At 47.3% G+C, this 20,234-nt stretch overlaps 2 protein-coding genes across 3 annotated transcripts in view; one reads left to right on the top strand and one right to left on the bottom strand.

Moving 5' to 3' along the window:
* Window positions 1-13,629, top strand: part of Nrap (nebulin related anchoring protein) — a 79,238-nt gene extending 65,609 nt beyond the window's left edge. The window contains exons 34-40 of the mRNA XM_028773468.1: window positions 4,606-4,710; window positions 5,972-6,070; window positions 7,440-7,544; window positions 10,365-10,472; window positions 11,786-12,097; window positions 12,812-12,943; window positions 13,525-13,629. Coding sequence (XP_028629301.1) covers window positions 4,606-4,710; window positions 5,972-6,070; window positions 7,440-7,544; window positions 10,365-10,472; window positions 11,786-12,097; window positions 12,812-12,943; window positions 13,525-13,629 — 966 coding nt within the window. The remainder of the gene's footprint in view (window positions 1-4,605; window positions 4,711-5,971; window positions 6,071-7,439; window positions 7,545-10,364; window positions 10,473-11,785; window positions 12,098-12,811; window positions 12,944-13,524) is intronic.
* A 100-nt stretch (window positions 13,630-13,729) lies between these two features.
* The window catches only part of Habp2 (hyaluronan binding protein 2), a 29,696-nt gene continuing 23,191 nt past the window's right edge, over window positions 13,730-20,234 (bottom strand). For both annotated transcript variants that reach the window (XM_028775129.1, XM_028775139.1), the window contains exons 9-13: window positions 19,623-19,878; window positions 18,703-18,845; window positions 17,485-17,619; window positions 15,961-16,106; window positions 13,730-14,361 (exon numbers count right to left, since the gene is read on the bottom strand). In XM_028775129.1, coding sequence (XP_028630962.1) covers window positions 14,197-14,361; window positions 15,961-16,106; window positions 17,485-17,619; window positions 18,703-18,845; window positions 19,623-19,878 — 845 coding nt within the window. In that variant the 3' untranslated portion in view covers window positions 13,730-14,196. The remainder of the gene's footprint in view (window positions 14,362-15,960; window positions 16,107-17,484; window positions 17,620-18,702; window positions 18,846-19,622; window positions 19,879-20,234) is intronic.

Genomic DNA, 20,234 nt, shown 5'->3' with positions numbered 1-20,234 from the left:
TGACTGCTATACTGAGCTTACCACACTGACTGCTATACTGAGCTTACAGCTGCTAGGGAGGCTTGGTAAGGTGGGCTCAGGTCTCACCCTCTGAACTCTGGCTCTCTTGTAAAAGGATCTAAAAACAGTAGCAACAGGTATAGGCCCCAAGGCTCCCGAAGGAGAAATCTTTCCCTAATCAAGAGCAGTGGCAGGTCAGGGGAGAGAGGATGCAGCCGAGTGCCATGTCTCTGGAGGAAGGCTCTGCAGTTCTGTTTCTGAGGTGTACATCCCCTGTGCCATCCATGTGAGCTTGCACAGGTCCCTCATCCTCGCTCAGCCTTGGACATGGTGATGACAGTTCAGTGATCATGTGCTGTGGTTTTATAGGACACACAGAGTGGAGCATAGCACCACTGCCATCTCTCTGGGCCCTATGCCAACCCTAAGCAAAAGGTACTTCCACTTTAGACTGGAAGCTATGGGCAGTTGGCCTTTGTCATGTCTTCCTACCATTGGAAGATCTTAGGCCCCACAGTGGAAGTGTGTTCAGAGCACCACAAGGCACTTAGAGCACCGATATCTCAAGCCTATATTTACTAAAGTAACAAAGTGCCTCCAAGAAATCCTCGGGGGAGTGAAATTAACTCAGGTTGAGAACCCAGTCTGTAGCTGAGAGCCGGTTTATGTGAAGAACTTAGCCTGAAGCCTGGTCCACAAAATCCTAGAAGAAACAGGCTACTCTCATAAGTTCCCCAACCAGACCTCAGTTCTGCTGCCCCCGGGGCAGAGTAATAATGTTAGATTATTATTCTAAAAGTCTCTGGCCATTTCTGTGTCTGTGATACCCTGCTCTTGGTTCAAGGCAATAAGCAGGGTATCACAGACACAGAAATGGCCAGGGACTATCAGAATAATAATCTTATTGATGAACAAGTCACCATACCTCATTGCTGAGCCAGCAGGCGGATGCATACCCAGCTCGGTCCTTGGCTGGCCGGGTGAACCTGAGCAGCCATTATACTTCCTATACTCCATCCCAGAGTCAGAAAAGGAGCAAAGTTTGATCTGTTTCATGATCTCAGACCTTTGAGAGTCACAGGAAATTCTCTTTTAACCAAAGGATCAACATAATGCCAAGTTTTATTTTATGAAGGAAAAAAACCTTAAATACCACCCAAAAGTATGATTTATGTTGCTTTTATTTTTGAAAAGAAAGAAAAAAAAAGTTTAACATTTGAAAAGTATGGAGGCCGTAGTCTCACAGGAGAAACGGAAGCTGGAAACTGAATATTTCCATTTTTAAAACAGGGTCAGATTTACAACTCTGAGGGCTAAGAAATGACCACATGATGCTCTCTCGCACTGTGTTTAGCCTACGATTGGTTTAATGTTAAGAAGTCCGAACTCCCAGCTGTGATGAACAGTGATAGTGTTCCAGGTGTTAACTTTATTATAGTCATCATCATATCCATTTTTCATACATTCATTCTTTCATTCATTAATATATATGGTTGATATACATACATGCATGCATACATACATAATACATACATAATACATACATACATACATACATACATACATACATACATACATACACACACACTATATGAGTGTAGTGCCTGCAGAGACCAGAAGAGGGCACCCTATCTCCTGGAACTAGTGTTATGGGCAGATGTGAGTTGGCTTGTGTTGTTGCAGGGGTCAAAGGAACGTCCTCTGCAGACGCAGCAAGTGCTCTTAACCACCAAGCTCACCACAGGAGCTTGTTAGTTGAGCTGCTTCTGTGTTTCCCTGCCCTGCCTAGGAAGAAAGCACTAGGTTGTACCAGAAGGTCTGAGACATGTTCCCGATGTGGGCTAAACTTCACAAGGTCATGATTGCTGATGTCACGTCCAAGCTCTGCTTTCCTTCTAGGGTCACGACATGTACACTCTGGCCTGGGGACGTCCATTCTGAACACTTGGCAGAGCCTTCCATGACCTCTTTGGTCCGTTAGCTCTTCCCTGCTCCTGTGTAATCTCATCCCAGGGCTGGAGAAAATCTTAAAGCGTACATGCCCCACCCTTCCCCAGGGTGGTAACCTTGAGTTGACTCTTGAAATACTCCAGGCTCCGGTTCCTCCATGAGGAATGAGAATAGCTAAAACATATAGACCCCCTGCTACTTCCTGGGCCAGGTATTAGTGTAAAGACTTACCAATCTCATTTAATACAAAGGAACATGTATCACTCTTATTTTTGCAGAAGCAGATATGATGTCATCATCTAAGTCATCTGCCTTGGGTCACAAGCTGTCAGGAAATGGCTTTCCCAGGGTCCTACAGCTAGAAAGAGATGGAGCAGGGCTTCCGGCTATGGTTTCCTGATCAGTCTCTCTGGCTTCCATAGGTGGCTATATTATGACCCAGATTCTCTAGTCGGTATTCCTGATGGCTTCTGGTGTGCCTTGCCGAGATCACAGCAGCCCTTGGGTCTTAGTATCCGAAACAGCATTTGGTTGCTAAAGTTGTTCTGTGGGTGAGAACAAGAACCTCTCTGCAAGGCAGAACGCACATGCGTTGAGATAGATTCTACACAAGCACTGCCTTGTGTAGAATGCTTTTTGTATTCTACATGACAAACACACAGTTTCTTCCGGGTACCTCCTGGGAACAATTGCTTGGACTGTTCCCACACTCACTACTACTCAGGAAGTGAATGTTGTGCTTACAGAATTTCCAAGAGATTGCTCCAAGATGGAGTGTGGGGAAAGCTCCATCCATGATGTCTCGGTGGGCCTCCAGTCCTTAGTATGTGTAAGGGGAAAGAGAATCTGCCATTTGGGTAGGTCAGATGAGGTTGGGCCGTCTGAGAAGGTTTATTCCTTTCTTAGACTAATTCTCTGACACCGTCTTTGGATAGCTGAGTCTTCTCGGCTCCCTCCTTTCTTCCTTCTTTCATTGTGAAGTCTGGGGCGGGCATGTTGTTTTTAGGGTCTGCGTGGATAGCGCAAGCTGGGCTGGGGGCTGAGCTATCAATGGATGGTCTGTTTATAGGAGTCAAGGCACAGTCAGCCCTTCGGGGAACCCGCATCTTGCTTTCTGTCTTACCTGTAATCGGACTGTTCAGCTGAACAAGAGGCAAGTTGAAAGGGCGCTCTGCACTTCATCTGGCTCATGAAAGGAGCAGATCCTGGCTATGAAGAGGCCCTGTAGGATTATTCTCTCCAACTTAGAAATTTATCCAATTTTCTCTGTTCTTTATCAGAGTCGAAGGCAAAAGCATTGCCGCGGTAGACTGAAAAGACACGGTATGAAAAGCAATCTTACTGACATGGGGTTTTGAAACCTGCTCTCGAGCATGAGAGATGCCCTCCCCTTCGCCGGTCGGAGATCAGTGTGGGATTGACACAGGGGCATTAACCAGCAGACAGTAGATCAGAAACAGACCCTCTTTGAGGCCAGCTGTGAGGAGCACTGTGGATCCTGAAATGAAAGCCAGCTAAAGAGGCCGAGAGGCTGATATCTAGAACGATATTTTGCGTTACAGCAGGGCTTATATCTAAATTAGACAGACTCCATGAAACTTCGTTTAGGGCCGAATTTCAGATTTCCTTAGAGAGGCTTTTTCTACCTTCAAAAAAAAAATCAGTTTCCATAAAGAGGAGAAGAAAGGCACCTGGGTGATGGCATCATTTAGGTGATGCAGGTAGATCAAGGATTGCTAATGAGGTTTGACAGTTTGGGGGCTTGCATCAGAGCCACTGTTGGAACGTTCCTATTTATTTTCTCCCAGGGATGGTGTTACTGGCCTAACCTTCTAAGCCTTTAAAATAAAGAGCAGATAAGACTTTGCCTGATTTTGCAATATGAGCAAATCTTACTAAGTTATAGCTGGGGGTAAGAGTTAACTGAGGCCTGAAGATATTAAAGGGGCTACTCATTGCTGGCCCATCTCATTGGAATTTGTTTTAGTTTTTAAATTCGTCATATAGTTGACTCTGGCACCCTGTGTGGCCACTATATCAAGAACAAAAAATATCTGACTATTTCTTGTCCCCGGGGACTCTTAACATGTGGGGTATGTGTGTGCGTGTGTGTGTGTGTGTGTGTGTGTTTTTACAAGAAGGGTTGTTTTGGCCTTCACACGTGACAGAGACTGAACTGCATTTTGGAAAAGTAATTTACTCTGAGTCATGGCAGCTTCGATCCGGGGCTCGAAACCGTTTGATCAGTTCACCCTGAGTGCAGGTCGTCCTGGGTTGACAGGTGGTAGATTACCTCACTGGCAGAATGAACCAGAATAATCCTGATTGATCCCTGGATTTGAGCACGTAGCTCTTCCTTTAAACGCTTCTTCTCCACAGATGTCATTGCTGCCAGTTTCAAGTCTTGCTGATGGGCCTTCGTGTACCTTTAGGTTATTCCTTTATTCATGAAAAATGCACAAACCCAAAACAGCTGGACTCGGTGTCCAGAGTCTTCTCTTAGTGAAGACAGCGAGCTGATGGGATGAAGCATGGTTGCAGAGGACTTATTGTTCTTTATTCTTTATTGTTATTATTGCACAGCAAAGGCCTTCCTGAAATGCCCTACGGTCCTAGGCATGGCCTTGACAGAAGCCCTTGATTTTCTCTCTGCAGTTTCGCTACAGGGCAGACTTGACGGGTATGAAGGGGACAGGATGGCTGGCTCTGCGATCTCCTCAGATGGAGAGTGCAAAGAAGGCCGGAGAGCTCATCAGTGAGGTAACATCTGCACATCTTCCTGAGTGACACGTACAACCCGAGCCTTCCCTTCTGAATAGGGAACCCGTTGACACAGTAGAGACCATGCCAAGATAGACCCACAGCTGACAGACACCCAGCATCTTTTCTTAAGCCGTTTGCAACCCAAACCTAAAACAATATTTCCCTGTAATTAATTCATTGCCTGGGAGTTGAGGGCATTAAACATATCAAGAGCTTCTTACTAAATACATTGTGACCAGTTGTCATCCAACGTGGCCTCTGTTTTCATTGGCAATGTGGAGAATCTCTATCTACCCATGAGTTCGGTCCAGTGTACAGAGGTCACTTGGCTCCCATATGGATATTAAAATTGCATAGGTATAGCAATATCAATTGATTGATGGCCTGGGACCTCTGCCCTATAGTCCCCCTGAGAAAATACTGCCATCTTTGGGTTTTTTTTTGTTTTTTTTGTTTGTTTGTTTTTTTGTTTTTTGCTAGCAGAATTTGCTTGGAGAGGGTCTAAGCAAGGCTAGGTTGATGCCTAGCACTTTCCTTAACAACAGGACTCTTTTACAAAATATATATATATATACACATATATATATATATATATATATATACACATATATATACACACATATATATATATATATATATTACATGATATATATATATACATATATTACATTTCAAATGTTATCTCCCTTCCCAGTTTCCCCTCTACAAACCCCCTATCTCACCCTCCCTCCCTCCTGCTTCTATGAGTGAGTTCCCCTACCCACCCACCCACTCCCGATTCACCACCCTAGCATCAATGAGCCTCCACAGGACCACGGGCTTCCCCTCCCATTTATGCCACATAAGGCAGCATCCATATGCAGCTGGAGCCATGGGTCCCTCTGATGTGTGCTGTTAGGTTGGTGGTTTAGTCCTTGGGAGCTCTGGGGGAGGAGGGTCTGGTTGGTTGATTTTGTTGTTCTTCTATGGAGTTGTGAACCCCTTCAGCTTCTTCAGTCCTTTCTGTGACTCCTCCATTGGGATCCCCATGCTCAGTCCAATAGTTGGCTGTGAGCATCTGCATCTGTATTGGTCAGGCTAAATATCTGTTGCAGGCTTTTAATCATAGAGATAGCTTGAGCCCCTCCCAGACTCCTGATTTCCAGGTGCCTATCAATCCGAGTGGCTTGTCTCCTGATATACATTTGGTCCCAAGAAGCTGGGATTAAAGATGGAAGTCATATTTAATCATCTCTCATGGGAATCTTTCCTCTTATAGACCAAGTACCGTAAAAAACCAGACAGCATCAAGTTCACAACCGTGGTTGACTCTCCAGACCTCATTCATGCCAGGGAGAGCTATGTGCACTGTAACGAGGTGGGTTCCTCGACCTCACCCACCTAGGCCGTGCATTGCGGTGCTGTGGCTTGGTGTCAGAAGGGCGTGCAAGCCATCCGGGTGATCATGGGCCAGTTGCTAAGCTCTTCTGACTGAATTCTCCCGTTCTCCTTACTTGAAGGAGGGATGGGGTAGGAGAATAGAGACAGCAGTCATTTCATATGGTTGAGTGAATTTAAAGAGGATTAGATAAGAAAAAACAAATACAGCTTTAAGCAAAGCCCAGGAACACAGTGAGTCCTCTATAAATTTCATTATTATGGTTTGATTTTTAATCCTAATGATACCTAGTATTAACAAACGTGAGATCAGTCGCATCCTAATTACTGATGTTTGCAATGGAATTAAAAGGCCTCATGTAACCCGCTAGTGAAAAAGAGCACAGTTATATTCCAAGCTTCCTTCTGCCTATGTTCCCTGTGTATTTTAGCCCTGTTTCCTTTTTTTTTTTTTTTTTTTTTGGTTTTTCTAGACAGGGTTTCTCTGTATAGTCCTGGCTGTCCTGGAACTCACTCTGTAGACCAGGCTGGTCTTGGACTCAGAAATCCACCTGTCTTTGCCTCCCAAGTGCTGGGATTAAAGGCGTGTGCCACCACCGCCCGGCCTATTTCCTTTTTCAAGGGACAGGAAGCTGCATGTATTTTCTCCTTTGAATTGTCAAGAGGTTTTATTCCCCAAACAGTTACAGGACGGCCAGAGTCCCGAATGCTGCCCTGAACAGTTCCCATTTTCCAAGCCTAACTGGTGTTGGGAATGATCAGAAATAGGATGTCTACACCTGGAGAAGTAGACGGAATTCAACTGCTTCTTAAAGTTGTTGGCAAGGCTTGCTTACATTGCTGCTCTAAGAATGAAAACCAAGACAAAGCATTAATCTTAAAACTGTGTCTTTGTGGGATCTGGGTAAATTATGAAAACCTTATTAAGCACCAAGACTTATGATTAATAAGAAAGGTTAATCTGCTTTTTTATTACAACAATTCATGTTCAACAACAGGGCTTCAAGGCCTGGGGTTTTCTTTAGTTACCAGTGAATGCATGCATTGGGTTGCAGAGGGCCTGAGACACAGCTACCCACTTGTGGCCAAGTGACATACACAGGCATGGCCAATGAGGGAGTTGTTTGTTTATGGTTCATTTTGGAACAGATCATGTGACTATTTTAACAGCGTTCACCATCACGTGATCCAGGCCACGTAGGCACCTTCTACTCAGCAGATAGTTCTAGAATTGTCTCAAAGAACCGTGCTGAATTCTGCTTCATGTAGTCGATGGGAAGGCCCAGGGGAGGGAATCAAGGACGGTTCTACCTCAGCTCTGCCTTGACTGTTTTTTGTCTTGCCTGCAGCGCCTGTACAGGTTGGGAGATGCAGACTCCCTGCATAGGTACACCCCAATCCCAGACCACCCGGATTTCACCCGAGCCCGCATGAACGCAATGCATCTGAGTGACGTAAGTAGCCACAAGCAGACACAGGTGCTGCGTGCCAGCTTCTGTAACGCTCCTAGCCCTCAAGGGATTTATCGACTTTTTCTTTTTAAGTCTAAGAAGGAGGACGTAAAAGTGAAAAAATCCCTGTACCCAGAGCAGGACAAACTGTCCCTGTGACTTCCTGTCATTTTTCCTCCCCTGAGCCTCAGTTTCCTTACCTGTAAACCAGGAAGAGATGGAGCTGAACTCAGTGAGAGTTTCGGTAGCTCTAATGTTCTGATTCTAGGCTGGGCTTCAAAGCCCCAGTCTTGTTCCTGGCAGTGGTCAGGGGTATAGTCCTAGGCACTGCTGGCAGGTGTAGACAAACCTGCTCTGTTAATTTCTTGGCCACCTCTCTTTAGCCATTCAGAGACGTCTGGAGGATGGAATGACACCATCTTACTTTACAGTTTGAAAAGATGTCCCCAACGTAGTCGGCTCCTTTGTGCATGGAACCGTGCCTGCCAACACTCCAGCTTCCCTTGGATATCTGCCCTTTGCGTGCATAACCAACACGCTGTTTCCTAAACTCGGGCTTGTTGTTGGCAGGGGTTGGAGGCCCCTGGTTTAATAGAATAGGCAGCCGCTCAGCCAGCGATGCTGTGATCCCCAGATGACAGGTAAAGAAACGGTGCAATCAAAAGACACCGTCAGGTCGGAATAACACAGGCTGAGTGTGTCGGCCTGGGGCAGCGAGCGGCCTCCTGGCGTCCAGACATTCTTCCTTGCCTGGCCTGGCCATTGTGTCCTGGGGCTGCGTGTGGATCGGCAGCTGCTGCTGTTCACCCCAGAGGTGGCTGCCTTGCAGGGGTTGGAGAGAGGCGCCTTCTAGTTAGCGTGTGTATTAGTTTGTTGCAGTTGTAAAGCCCTGTGGGATCCCGCACGGTGAATGCTCTCGTGCTTTGTAAATATGAGTTATTACAACCATTTGATGCTTTTGAGGAATGAGCGAGGGATAATTTTAGAAAGCAGCTCTGGTGGGCTGGCCTCCATCTGGGGAAGCTGGAACGCCCCCTCTGCAGAGCTGGCACAGAAGGTCCAGCTCATTAATTCCCAAGGATGGGGAGGCCAGGTCTTCACTGAAGCAACTATCCGAGGACCTCAGCCCAGAGACTGGGAAAAAAGTACTAGTTCATGAGGGTCCCAGCTTAAGGAGGACAACTACCCCGGGCTGGCAAGAGCAGTGTGCTTGCTCTCACAGGGTGGAGGGGACAGCCTACAGAGTCCTGGAGCTGAAATTAGCCACCAGGGCTCATGGGGTGTGGAGAGCTCGTGAACCTCCGTTTGAAAGAACACTTCTTCAGGGGCGTGTGGTATGCACACAATTGGATCAAGTGCTCTGTGAGGAGGATGTGGGGGCAAAGTGACCTTCCTGAGCAAAGAAAGCCATTGAGATGTACAAGGCAGCCGAAATAACTCAAAAATCAAATGACTCTAATGTGTGAGGCCGAGAACAAAACTGTGATCAAGAAGAGGAGCGCCCAGGGTTCCGAATCAAAGCCCGCCGCCATGCCTGTGGAATGTAAAGGATGCCAGCAACAGAGAGGAGACCTCAGCAGCATAGAAAACACAGGAGGATGCCACCATAAGCAAGCAGTGTGGGTGGTGGGGATGGGAGGACGCTGGAGAAAGAGAGCTCACACGCTGAGGACAACCCCAGTTCAGGCCACTGCGTCTACAGGTGTCCACAAGTTACCTGAGGCTGGGGTGCACAGGCCACTGACACAGCTTGGTGTTGGACTTAAAGCTGGTAGAAAGTTTGGCGTCCTTAACTGGCCTAGATCTGGGACAGAGGCTCTTATTGGGAAAGCACTGGGTCCCCCCTCATAGAGTGTTTGGGGTTCTTGTCTCCATTTCCCACTCAGACATCTTTGGAAGACTTCGGGACAGGACGCAGATGGCTAGAAGGGACTGTTGGTGGGTTATTGTTTGAGTCCTCCTTCTCTTGGATATCTTCCAGCCCACGCTGTTAAGCTAGATAGTGACCCCGTCCATGGAAGCAGTTGGCTCTGACCGTGACCGCAGTTAGATGATTCCCATTGCAAGGCTTGGTTCTGTGTTTCTTGGGACTGGTGTATTTGAGTGTTAGAGTTGGAGGACAAGGTGGTGTGATCATAGCAGTCTCAGGTAGACGCTAAGATCTGCTCTGCTTGGCCCAGGCACTTCCTGCTTCTCTTTCAGTGCTAGGCTCAGAATAAAAGTGGGCGGAGCACTTTGCTTTTCATCTGCTTGTCTTTCCTTGTTTCATTCCCCAAGTACCTATCATGCATGGTCTTGACAATCCATTTAATTCAGGTGAAAGCTCAGACCTCCCTGCATGGCTCTGGAGTGCATGAGAGATATACCATGCCTCCTAGTGGTGGGGTGAGGTATCACAGCTAGACTGAACCCTCCAACCTCAGGGAGTCAGTGGAACAAGAGGTGGGAGAGACCTAGCACGTGGGGAGCACCTCAGTTCTGGAGCTCCAGGTTCTTGGGTCAGGAGCCTGAAACAATGAGACAGAGAGGGTATCCAGACAAAGAATGGATGGTGCAAGGCCCCTGAGAATAGCAGTGTGTGGTAAGCGAGCTAGACCCACAGACCCCGACTCCTGAAGAGCAGAAACCCTTTATGGCCAGTTCCATCAATCCTAGAGTCAGGAAGTCCCCAGTCTCAGAAGGGCCATGGACTCAGATATCCCTGGAGCCTGACTCCTGCTGAGACCAGCTGAGACCAGCTGAGACCAGCTGAGACCAGCTGAGACCAAATAGCATGTAGGCAGTGGGTGCTCCTCACTCAAGTGTTGTTGTTCTCTCCACCAGAAAGTCTACAGGAATGCCTGGGAGCAGAACCGGGCTGGCGGCTATGACTTCAGGCTGGATGCTATCCCGTTCCAGACTGCGAGGGCATCCAGGGATATCGCCAGTGATGTAAGACTCCAAACCCTGTCTGCAGATGATAGAGTTCTCCCTGGTTATCCAAGTGAGCTGGAAGGCACAGGAAAGACTCACGGGCCACCAGATTGCCTTTCTCCACACTAAAAGGAAAACGGGATGCATGGAGAACATGGGCCTGGCTCTTAGGATTGTAGCAGAAATACAGGCTTGTGAAGGGTTTGTTTTGTTTTGGTTTTGGCGACGTTTTTTAGGAGAGGTACACAGTAGTTGGTGTGGGTCATCTGGAAGCCAAGGAATCTGTGCTTTTGTGTCTGCTCAGTCTGTAGTAACGAACCTCTTGTGAAATTGCTTCTGTGCAAGCCTGAGGACTCATGTTCAGACTCACAGATTCCATGTAACGCCAGGTGGTGGGATGTGTCTGTAGCCCCTGATGTGATAGCCTGACACATAGACTAGCTAACATGAGACTTTATCTCTAACACTGTAGACAGACATTCAGGGTTGTCCTCAGTCCTCTACAAGTACACTGTGGCACACACATTCCTCAACTCACACACACGAATTGATACATATACACATACACACAAGATAAAATAAGAAGTGTGACTGTGTAAAATGAACTAGATTCTTCACTTTTAAGTGATTTGAGAAGCATTAGCCTTGATCCCTGAATATAGGGAGGAGAGAAGAAAGAATGACTCACTTCCATTCCTGTTGGAGTGATACTTACAGCAGCCACACAGGGTTACAGGTACATTCTTCCACACCTGAGGCTACAGGTGCATCCTTCCACACCTGAGGTTACAGGCGCACACTACACACCTGAGGTTACAGGCGCACACTACACACCTGAGGTTACAGGTGCACACTGCACACCTGAGGTTACGGGTGCACATACATCATCAGTGGGTGTGGATTGCATTTCGGTCCCGTATCTTTGACCTCTCTCAACATCCTATGAGGTGAAGATGTGTTCTCCTGTTTTGCTGGACAGTGATGGGGCACGTCTTTAATCCCAGCCCTCAGGAGGCAGAGACAGGCGGGTTTCTGAGTTTGAGGCCAGCTTGGTCTACAGAGTGAGTTCCAGGACAGCCCAGGCTATACAGAGAAACCCTGTCTCAAAAAATCAAAAAGAAAAATTTATTCTCCTGTTTTTATCAGCTGTTCAGAGAGGCTCCACAGCTGATCCAAGACTGTATGCACAGCTTGCTTCGATTCCAAAGCTTACTCCCTTATCCACTGTTGAGCTTCCTGCTGAAGTCCTGCGGTCTATCCTCTCTAGGGAGGCTGGCTTTGAAGGGGAAAGGCACCCCCATCACCTCTCTCTCTGCCTCTCTGACTTGCAGTTCCGGTACAAAGAGGCATTTCTGAGGGACCGGGGCCTACAGATTGGGTACCGCAGCATCAATGACGACCCAAGGATGAGGCATTTCCTCCAAGTCAGTAGGCTCCAGAGCGACAACGAGTACAGGAAGGACTTTGCCAAAGCTCGCTCCCAGTTCCACAGTCGCGCTGACCAACCTGGCTTTCTCCAGGCCAAGAGGAGCCAGCAACTGGCCAGCGATGTGCTCTATAGGCAGCCGCTGCCCCAGCACACCAGCGACCCAGAACAGTTGGGCCTGCAGCACGCCCGGAAAGCCCACCAGCTACAGAGTGATGTGAGCTGCCTCCACATATGCCCTGTCACATTCTGGGGGAGCAGGCGGTGAAGGCATAATGACAGCCATTCCCAATTCAGCCACACCTGTATCAAATGCTTTCTCAGGATTGGGTGGCATGGCATTTCTGGTCCCAGTGCTGCCTTTTTAACAGACAAGAAACCCAAGCCAGAAGAAGTTAGTAACCTAAGATCACACAGCTCCAGGGTATTTGATGTGATAGCCCAACTTCTTATTTTTCTTAATTAATTAATTGACATTGGGGATTGAGCCGAGGGTCTTATGCGTGTTCCTCATGTGCTCAGCCACTCAGAGCTGTCCAGTCTGAAGGCTTGGGCCCCGGTTGGTTCTGATATTTTCATGGGGTCTTGATAATTACAGAAGCCAGTTTTATGCTTTCCCTGATAAGCAACTGAAGCTCAGAGAGGGGAGGGGAGTTTTCCAAGGACACAGAGCACATTCAGATAGGCACTTAGACTTGAACCAGGTGTCCCCGGGTATTTTACCCCACTGGAATTCCCACTGTTTCAGTGGGAGGATTTCAGGCGTGCCAGGCTCATTGTTTGGGTCCTCTGTGCATCACGTGACTGCTCTTTGTCCTGACTTTAATGATGTCAATGTGGTCTGCATCTCCAGGCTGCCTTTTAATACCTCACTTGGTGGTCAAAGCACCCAATCCTGCTGATTTTCCTCTTGCTTCTTCCTTCCCTCAAGGTCAAGTACAAATCTGACTTAAACCTGACTCGAGGTGTTGGCTGGACCCCTCCTGGCTCCTACAAAGTGGAAATGGCTCGACGGGCTGCAGAACTGGCCAACAGGAGGGGCCTGGGAATCCAGGGGGCTTCTGTGAGTAACAAGCTGCCAGCTGCCCCCTGCCTTGCGAGACCACGGGAAATACAAACTCATTGTTGCTTTTCAAAGTTTATTTTTGGCCAAAGGTCAGCTAGTTCTAAAGAAGCGTGAAAGGCAGCTGAACAAGGCGCCTAATTTCATGGGTCTGAGATGACCGGGCAGATGACACGTGGGTTAAACTTCCTGCGGGCTTCCTCTGAAGTCACAGCCATTAGTTCTGCAGAGGCAAACCTACCAGGGCGACATCAATCCCGGGCCAGGGCAGCCCAGGCTGCGCTGACTGCTTGCTCGTTACATTCTCGGAAAGGGTCAGGGACTTGCTGGTTCCAGCAGTCTACATTTTGAACCCTACTTTGTTCAGGAGAGAGACACCACATCTAAATGAGAAACAGGCTTTGCTTCTTTCTCATCTTTGCCTTGAGGTTCCTTTTTTCTTGGGGAGGGTGGAAGAGAGGACAAAGGAGGGGAGGGAAATGTGTTAGATGTTTGCCGGGCATCTTAGCATGGCTTGTGGGAGCAGCAAGGGGCTTTCGTGTGAACTCAGGGAGTGGGGGCACTATGTGTGGCTTCCGCAGGTGGAACCAGAGGCAGCGGAGCTTGGAGATCATCAGAGCAGGGGAGTGAACCCGGATGCCTTGGAGGTCCTGCATATCAACAGGAAGAAGACTCTGCTGATGTGAACCTCCTTGAGAAAGAAGCCACCTTGAGGGCTGCTTGCCTGAGGCATGCCTCCGTGGCTTCAGTCTGGACGAGCGAGAGTTTAAAAAATGTTACATCCTCCCCACTTCCACGTGTGCCTTTATTAAAACAACAACTCTGGAAGCAAACAAAGAGCTTGTGATTTTGGGGGAGGGTTTCTCTATGATGGCTGCATGAGACTGGCTAGTTCTGTGGAGGACCCTGATGGTGTGGGCAGAAGAGTAAGAATCAGGGTAACATCCCCTGGTGCTGGGCATGCAGGAATCTCAGATTTTCAGGTCTCCATGGTGAAGAATGTTTCTGAATTCTGGTTTTCTAGAAGGTACACTTGTCGGAAGCGGGGCAAAGGTAATGTATTTCTTGTTGGTTCCCAGGGAGAGAAGGGCAGAATGGGCCTCATGAGACGGTATAGTGCCAGTCTGGAAAAGCCCAGGCTGAGCAGCAACACCTCTGTCTAGAGCATGGACCCAGCACACCCCTGGCTACACAGGAAGCCCCTCTTGTTTGGTTCTAAATAAGAGAGGCTTCAAGTCTCTCCAGACAGCACCTCAGAGGCCAGCCTCCCTGTGCATGGTGGTCTTTATCCAACTCAGGAACTTGGTAACTTGAGTGTAGACTCCTGGCTTCTTTCCACATTCCTGACCCCAGCTTACAATCCCATAGACGTAGTAAATTCCATCCTTCTCACAGGTTAGAGGGCCCCCCGAGTCGCCCTAAGGGAAGAGCAAAAGGGGTTCAGCCTTGGGAACTAGGTTCAGACTGCCTATGAGGGGATGGTAGAGCCTGCTAGCTACCCTGGGCTTCTCTAGATACCAGTGCCAAAGCTCTTCTCAAGCTTCCCATGATGCACAGCTCTAAAGGGAGAGAAGCTAACCCCAGCTTCATTTCCTTAGTTTGGAAAAAGCTTGAAGCCCAGAACTGTGGACAAGTAATGCTTCCTGACTCTCAATTCTAGAATTTTCAGTTCCCAGGATTCCTCAACTTCTTCTAGTAGCTGACCAAGGTGGGTGATGGTTTGTTTGGACAGACCCACATATAAGGAGTAGGGCAGAGACTCAGAGGTAACCTTGTATCTTCAGCCTACTGCCTGCTGACCTGTGGCCTTGCTTTTTCAGTAGAGAGCTGTGGACAGCCATAGAGGAATTGTGCTCCTGAGAGGAATTGTGGAGATTCTTTTGGAAGTGTGTAGGCCAGGCAGAGAGATGGGCAGGAGGGAAGCAGAGAGGGAACAGCTTGCTTAGTCATCACGGCTAACAGCTTTCATCACGTAACTTACTCTCCTAATCATAACCAATCAATACCTTGTGATCTTATGGTCACATTATAGGTATCTGAAGTTTGACACATCTTTTCAATGATTGATTGAGGTCCTATAATACAAGACAGAATCAGTCTTCAAAACCATGACTATTGGCTTCCTTTCAGTATAGACCTTGAGTTATGTAGAAAACCGAGCAAGCTGTGACCCTGGTGACCCTACTTATCCTCCAAGAGCTTAGGAAAAACCACATCCACTCGCTCTTCTCCATTCTGAATATGTGGCTATCCATATGCCCTTGGAGAGGTATAGAGGATCAAAACAGAACCATGAACTCTGGAGAGAGGAACTCCAGTTTCCAAACCCAAACAGGCTCTGTGTTGGCTGGTTATCGTTGGGTCCGTTTGTAGGGAGGCTCTGTCAGGATTAGGATGTGGGTATGCTGGGTTTTTGATGACAGCTGGGCAGTATGTAAGGAAAGGCAGAAAGCCTAAACAGAGCTGATCCTGGGAGTCTAGAAACAATGCATTCCATGTGACCCAAGCCCTGAGTTAAGTGGGGTGTGGGATTGGATCTGGGGCAGGGACCTGAGTTCCCCTTAGCCTACAGTTGATGGAATCACCACCTCCTCTGTCTCCAGGATCATATTTGAATCTCCATAGACCTTAGCTGCTGAGGATTTGCCATTGCTGGAGTACAGCAGAGTAGCAAAGGCTCTGGTGTTGCACACAGCTGGGTTGTTCTGATCTCCTTCCTGTCTGTCACTTTCTACTCTGTTGCTACTGACATTGATAATGTCTACAAGCCTTTGTAATGCATGACGGTGACATCATAGGATGCTGGGGGAGTTAAACAAGGCAATGCAGCAATATTCGATTAGTTATTACGATGCCCCATCTCGATGCAGGCTCAAATAGATATGCCCTCCTGTGTCTTAATGCTGAAGCAGGCGGCCTGTTGACCCTGGTTCCCATTCCAGAGCTATCATAGGCCTCTCTGCTCAGCTTGATATTCAGTGAGCCTCTACCTCCAAGTACCATGTGGAGTTTCTGACCTGACAGGTGTCCGATCCAGGCTTCTGAAGGTTCCCTGCACAAATCATACTGTCATCGATTGTATGGTCATAGAGTTGTCGGGAGTTGCACAAAGGGTTCGCGATCAGCTTGACTTTAGCATCCAGGAGCTGGCGGGACCCTTCCCCTGTGGGATAGAAAATAGTCACTACCATGAAGACTGGAATGATACTCACTCTACTCACCATTAGTAAGAAGCCACCAACTCTCAGTTCAGGGAAAATGGTGCTCTTATAGAAGAGGGGAGAAACATCCTCTCTTCCAACACCAGAGCCAACTTCACTGCACCCTCCTTACCCCTATGTGCACTTTCAAAGCCATTCTGACTACAGTTGGACAAATCACTTGTTCCATTCTCTGCCTTTTCAACCTGATCGTGAACTCTGGAAAGTGGAGATGGTTCATAACCATCTTTAAATTTCCTGTATCTAGCAGAAGGGCTAACACATAGTAGGTCCTGAAGAAATGAAGAGATGAATGCGTGGATGGATGAGGATAGACGGACAGATGGAATCGTGCGAACGTAAATGGGTGGGTGAACAGCTGAAGTGCCCAGAGACATTAAATCATCTGCTTCCTGGAGAGTACATCCCCTTCTTAAAGATAATGAAATTGTTTGAAGCATCGTTGACTGTGAACATACAATCTTAAGAGCTATTTGTGGAAAGATAAAGGCATTCTAATCTGAGGCCCTAAAGGTTCCCCAGCTAAGACATCACCACGCTGAGCAGACCCCATTAAGGAGAGCGAAAGTGGAAAGGCTTAGCCAGACTACAACAAAGAGCTACAAAAAACTTCCTGGTTGACCTTGTGTCCAATTAGTCAGAGATTTTCTCTCCCCTGAGCCTCTGGCAAATGTATCACATACATTCTACTTCCTTTCCTTTATGAATCTAAACCTATTCAAAGTGTTTTTCCCCCCGTCCATTATTAAGGATACTACTAGTAGGAGGTGACATGTTTTGAGTATTTGGCAAAAACTTGAAAATACTCTTGCGAACGTCTTTGTATTCAAGATATAATTTCGGTGCACATGATCTCAGCCCTGAAGGTTAAAAAAAAATGACAATTGAGAAAGTAAAACTGAGATGCTTGAGAAACAACCAAGACTCTTCAAGCCGAAAGCAAGAACGGCTGACACTGAAGAGGTGTCCAGTGTCAGAAGCTTACAACAGTGTTATCTTTGCCCCTGAGTGCCTGCCCGATGCCACATGTACCCAGCATCTTTGCAATCTCCTTAGAGAAGGAGCGTGGTCTTCCCTGGTGTACACTCAGTGCTTGAGAGAGGTCACATGTCTAGAACAGGAGGCCAGAGACCACTGTAGAGATCAGAGGCCTACAGGGCAAGGTCCATGCAAATGGTTACACTCAACTAGGGCCTGGGCAATGAGGCAGATGTATTCTTTAGTGATGCATTTTGAACTTATTTCAGGAGCAGGAGGGCAGATGCCATTGGTCCTTTATTCTCTGGATGGTATAGCTCTCCTGTGTGTATGGAGACTCACCTGTTTCTGTTACGCCCCAGCCAGAAATGTGGCACTCAGTCCCAGAGGGAAAGGGGTCACTGGGTAAACATATGGTCTTCACATATTTGGATTCTAGAGCACAGCGACCGCCCACTGGCTTTAACTTGAGCAAAGCTGGATGAGAGACAGAAGGGGTGGAGAGAATTGGGGGTAATGTCATCTCTTGATCAGAGAAGTGTCGGCTTCATGTTGCTTTGGAAAGAGAGTTAGCAAGCCATGTTACTCCTTCCACAACTGAAAAAGGTTCTCATCCACATTTTGTGTTTTAAACTTCCAGAAAGGGGTAACACAACACGAAAAGAAAATCAATAGTCAATAAAACTAACTGGATTCAAAACCATTCCTGATCCGCTTTTCACATGCAGGCTGTATGGGAGGGGCTACTGATGAAGAAGGAGAGACAGACCACAGACCTGAGCATCCAACAGCAGAAAACAGCCCAGCCTCTGCTCCCAAGCACCTAGTAGGTGCCACACAACTGCACATGCACATTGTGTCACAACACATAGTCAGTCAGAAGCCATCTTACAGCATCCCCATTTTAAGGAACAGAAAAGCAAGGGTCAGGAAGATGACCTGAATTCTAGCTATTAAGCCGGAAAGCTGGGATTCAAGGTTGAGTGCCTCCCATGATATAATATTCTTCACATCCCTTCCCCTCAAATGAAAAGTTTTACTCAATTACCAACAATGCTATTGCAATGGTTTGTATATGCTCGGCCCAGGGAGTGGCTCTATTAGAAAGTATAGCTTTGTTGGAGTAGGTGTGTCACTGTGAGTGTAGGCTTAAGACCCTCATCCTAGCTGCCTGGAAGTCAGTCTTCCACTAGCAGCCTTCAGGTGAAGATGTAGAAAACTCAGCTCCTCCTGCACCATGCCTGCCTGGATGCTGCCATGTTCCCGCCTTGATGACAATGGACTGAACCTCTGAACCTGTAAGCCAGCCCCAAATTAAATGTTGTCCTTATAAGACTTCCATTGGTCATGGTGTCTGTTCACAGCAGCGAAACCCTAACTAAGACACTATCATACACTCCCAAGGTATAATAAGCTTTGAAATAAATTATCTACATTACAGGATCCCCAAGGGATAAAAAGCAAACTTTTCCAGGGAACTTTCTATAACCAAACCCTAGATTCTTACCTGTGGAGAAATCCACCCAGGGTAAGACCCAGAGGAGACCAGGGGATACTTGCCAATGTCATTGTGGGGGATCTCATCTCTTTCATTATACTGACTGTACTTCAGGATTTTTTCCACTCTGAAGGTCTGCTCATGGAATTCTGTCTTCTTCAGGTCCTGGTCCCCTAGCACGACTTTTAGATGCTTGCTGTTCATGCTACAAGGTAAAATAAGATGCTCTTTTCTCTTTGGGCTTGGCTAAAAGTCAGCCATTGGAGTCTTGAGCAAGTCTGCTGCAATTTGTGGGTAGGTGCTAATGTTCACGAATCTAATTTCTCTTGGGGACCACACTAAAATCCCAAAGAATAGAGCAGACCAGAAGTTATGCAATCTGCCTCAAGCCAAGGCTCATGAGACCAGCTCTGACTGTGAACTTAGAGAAGAATCTGGAAGAGGTGGTGATATCTCAGTTCCTAGAAGTCACCTGAAGTACATATGGGAATGCCTGACCTGGAGGTTCACTGATGATAACGGGCCATTTTATCCATTCAGTGTAGACTCAAGACACTCAAGAAGAAGACAGAGTGGAATTCAATCACTGGCCTTCTTTCCATGAGACTTTAGTTAAGACATTAAACTTTCCTAAGATCCAAGTGTCTTTTATAAAAAGGGAATAACTATATATCTTTCCTTTAACATACATACTAAATACTTGCTACATGCAAAGACCTCTCTACTGAAGGCATCAGGGATGTCACAAATAAGAAAACATACAAACCCTGACTTCTCTTGGTAGTTAGTTATATATGGTAAACTTCATGAAAAAGCTGTGGTAAGCCATGGTAGGTATATCCACTCTCATTTAAGGCTCTGTTCTTTCTCTTCTGGGCATTTAGTCCCAGTTCTGCCAAACTTCTGGGGGGTATCACTTGTTGGGAAGAGAGCCTGTTTGCACCCACTCATGTGATGTTCTCCCTTCCCCAGGGATACCTACTCCGTACAGTGGGCTGCAGTGAGCACCCAGCAGGGGTGGATCAGGGCACCCCCACAGAAGTGGCCTTGGGGCATGGAGGTGATCAGCGGCAGTGAGGTCTGCAGGGACACCTGCCAAGGATGCTTGCCCGCTGTACTCTTAAAGCCCCCGTAGATACGCTTGACTATGCGGTCAGCCATCTCCGTCTTCCCACAGGAGTCAAACCCTGGCAGATCCATCACAGGCTCCAGAAGGCTTTCCACTGGGTTAGGAGTGTCTGTGGGCCACATGGAAATAAATCACACAAGCTGTTCCTTTGGAGGACATAGCTAGAGTCACAACTCTGACCACAAGGTGACCAAATGTCCAGAGCTGAGAGACTGCACACTTTTGATATGTTATTTGGTGAATGACTGCGTCTTGTTGGATGACTTAGCTGATAGAAAGCAAGTTCACAGAATTGATGTGAAAGATGTTGCTTTTATCTCCACATTTTGAAGTGCATTACTCCTAGGATGTACAAACATATACGCAAAATGTACAAACCCATCATGGACGTGCATACTGTGTCATCACTAATGTGTGTTTTCAGGGTTTTTAATTTTAGTAGATTAGGGGAGGTAAGAGGTTCAC

This window comes from Grammomys surdaster, unplaced genomic scaffold (genome assembly GCF_004785775.1).
Source record: "Grammomys surdaster isolate TR1022 unplaced genomic scaffold, NIH_TR_1.0 66, whole genome shotgun sequence".
NCBI lineage: Eukaryota > Metazoa > Chordata > Mammalia > Rodentia > Muridae > Grammomys > Grammomys surdaster.
This window is presented reverse-complemented; position numbering and strand designations above follow the sequence as displayed.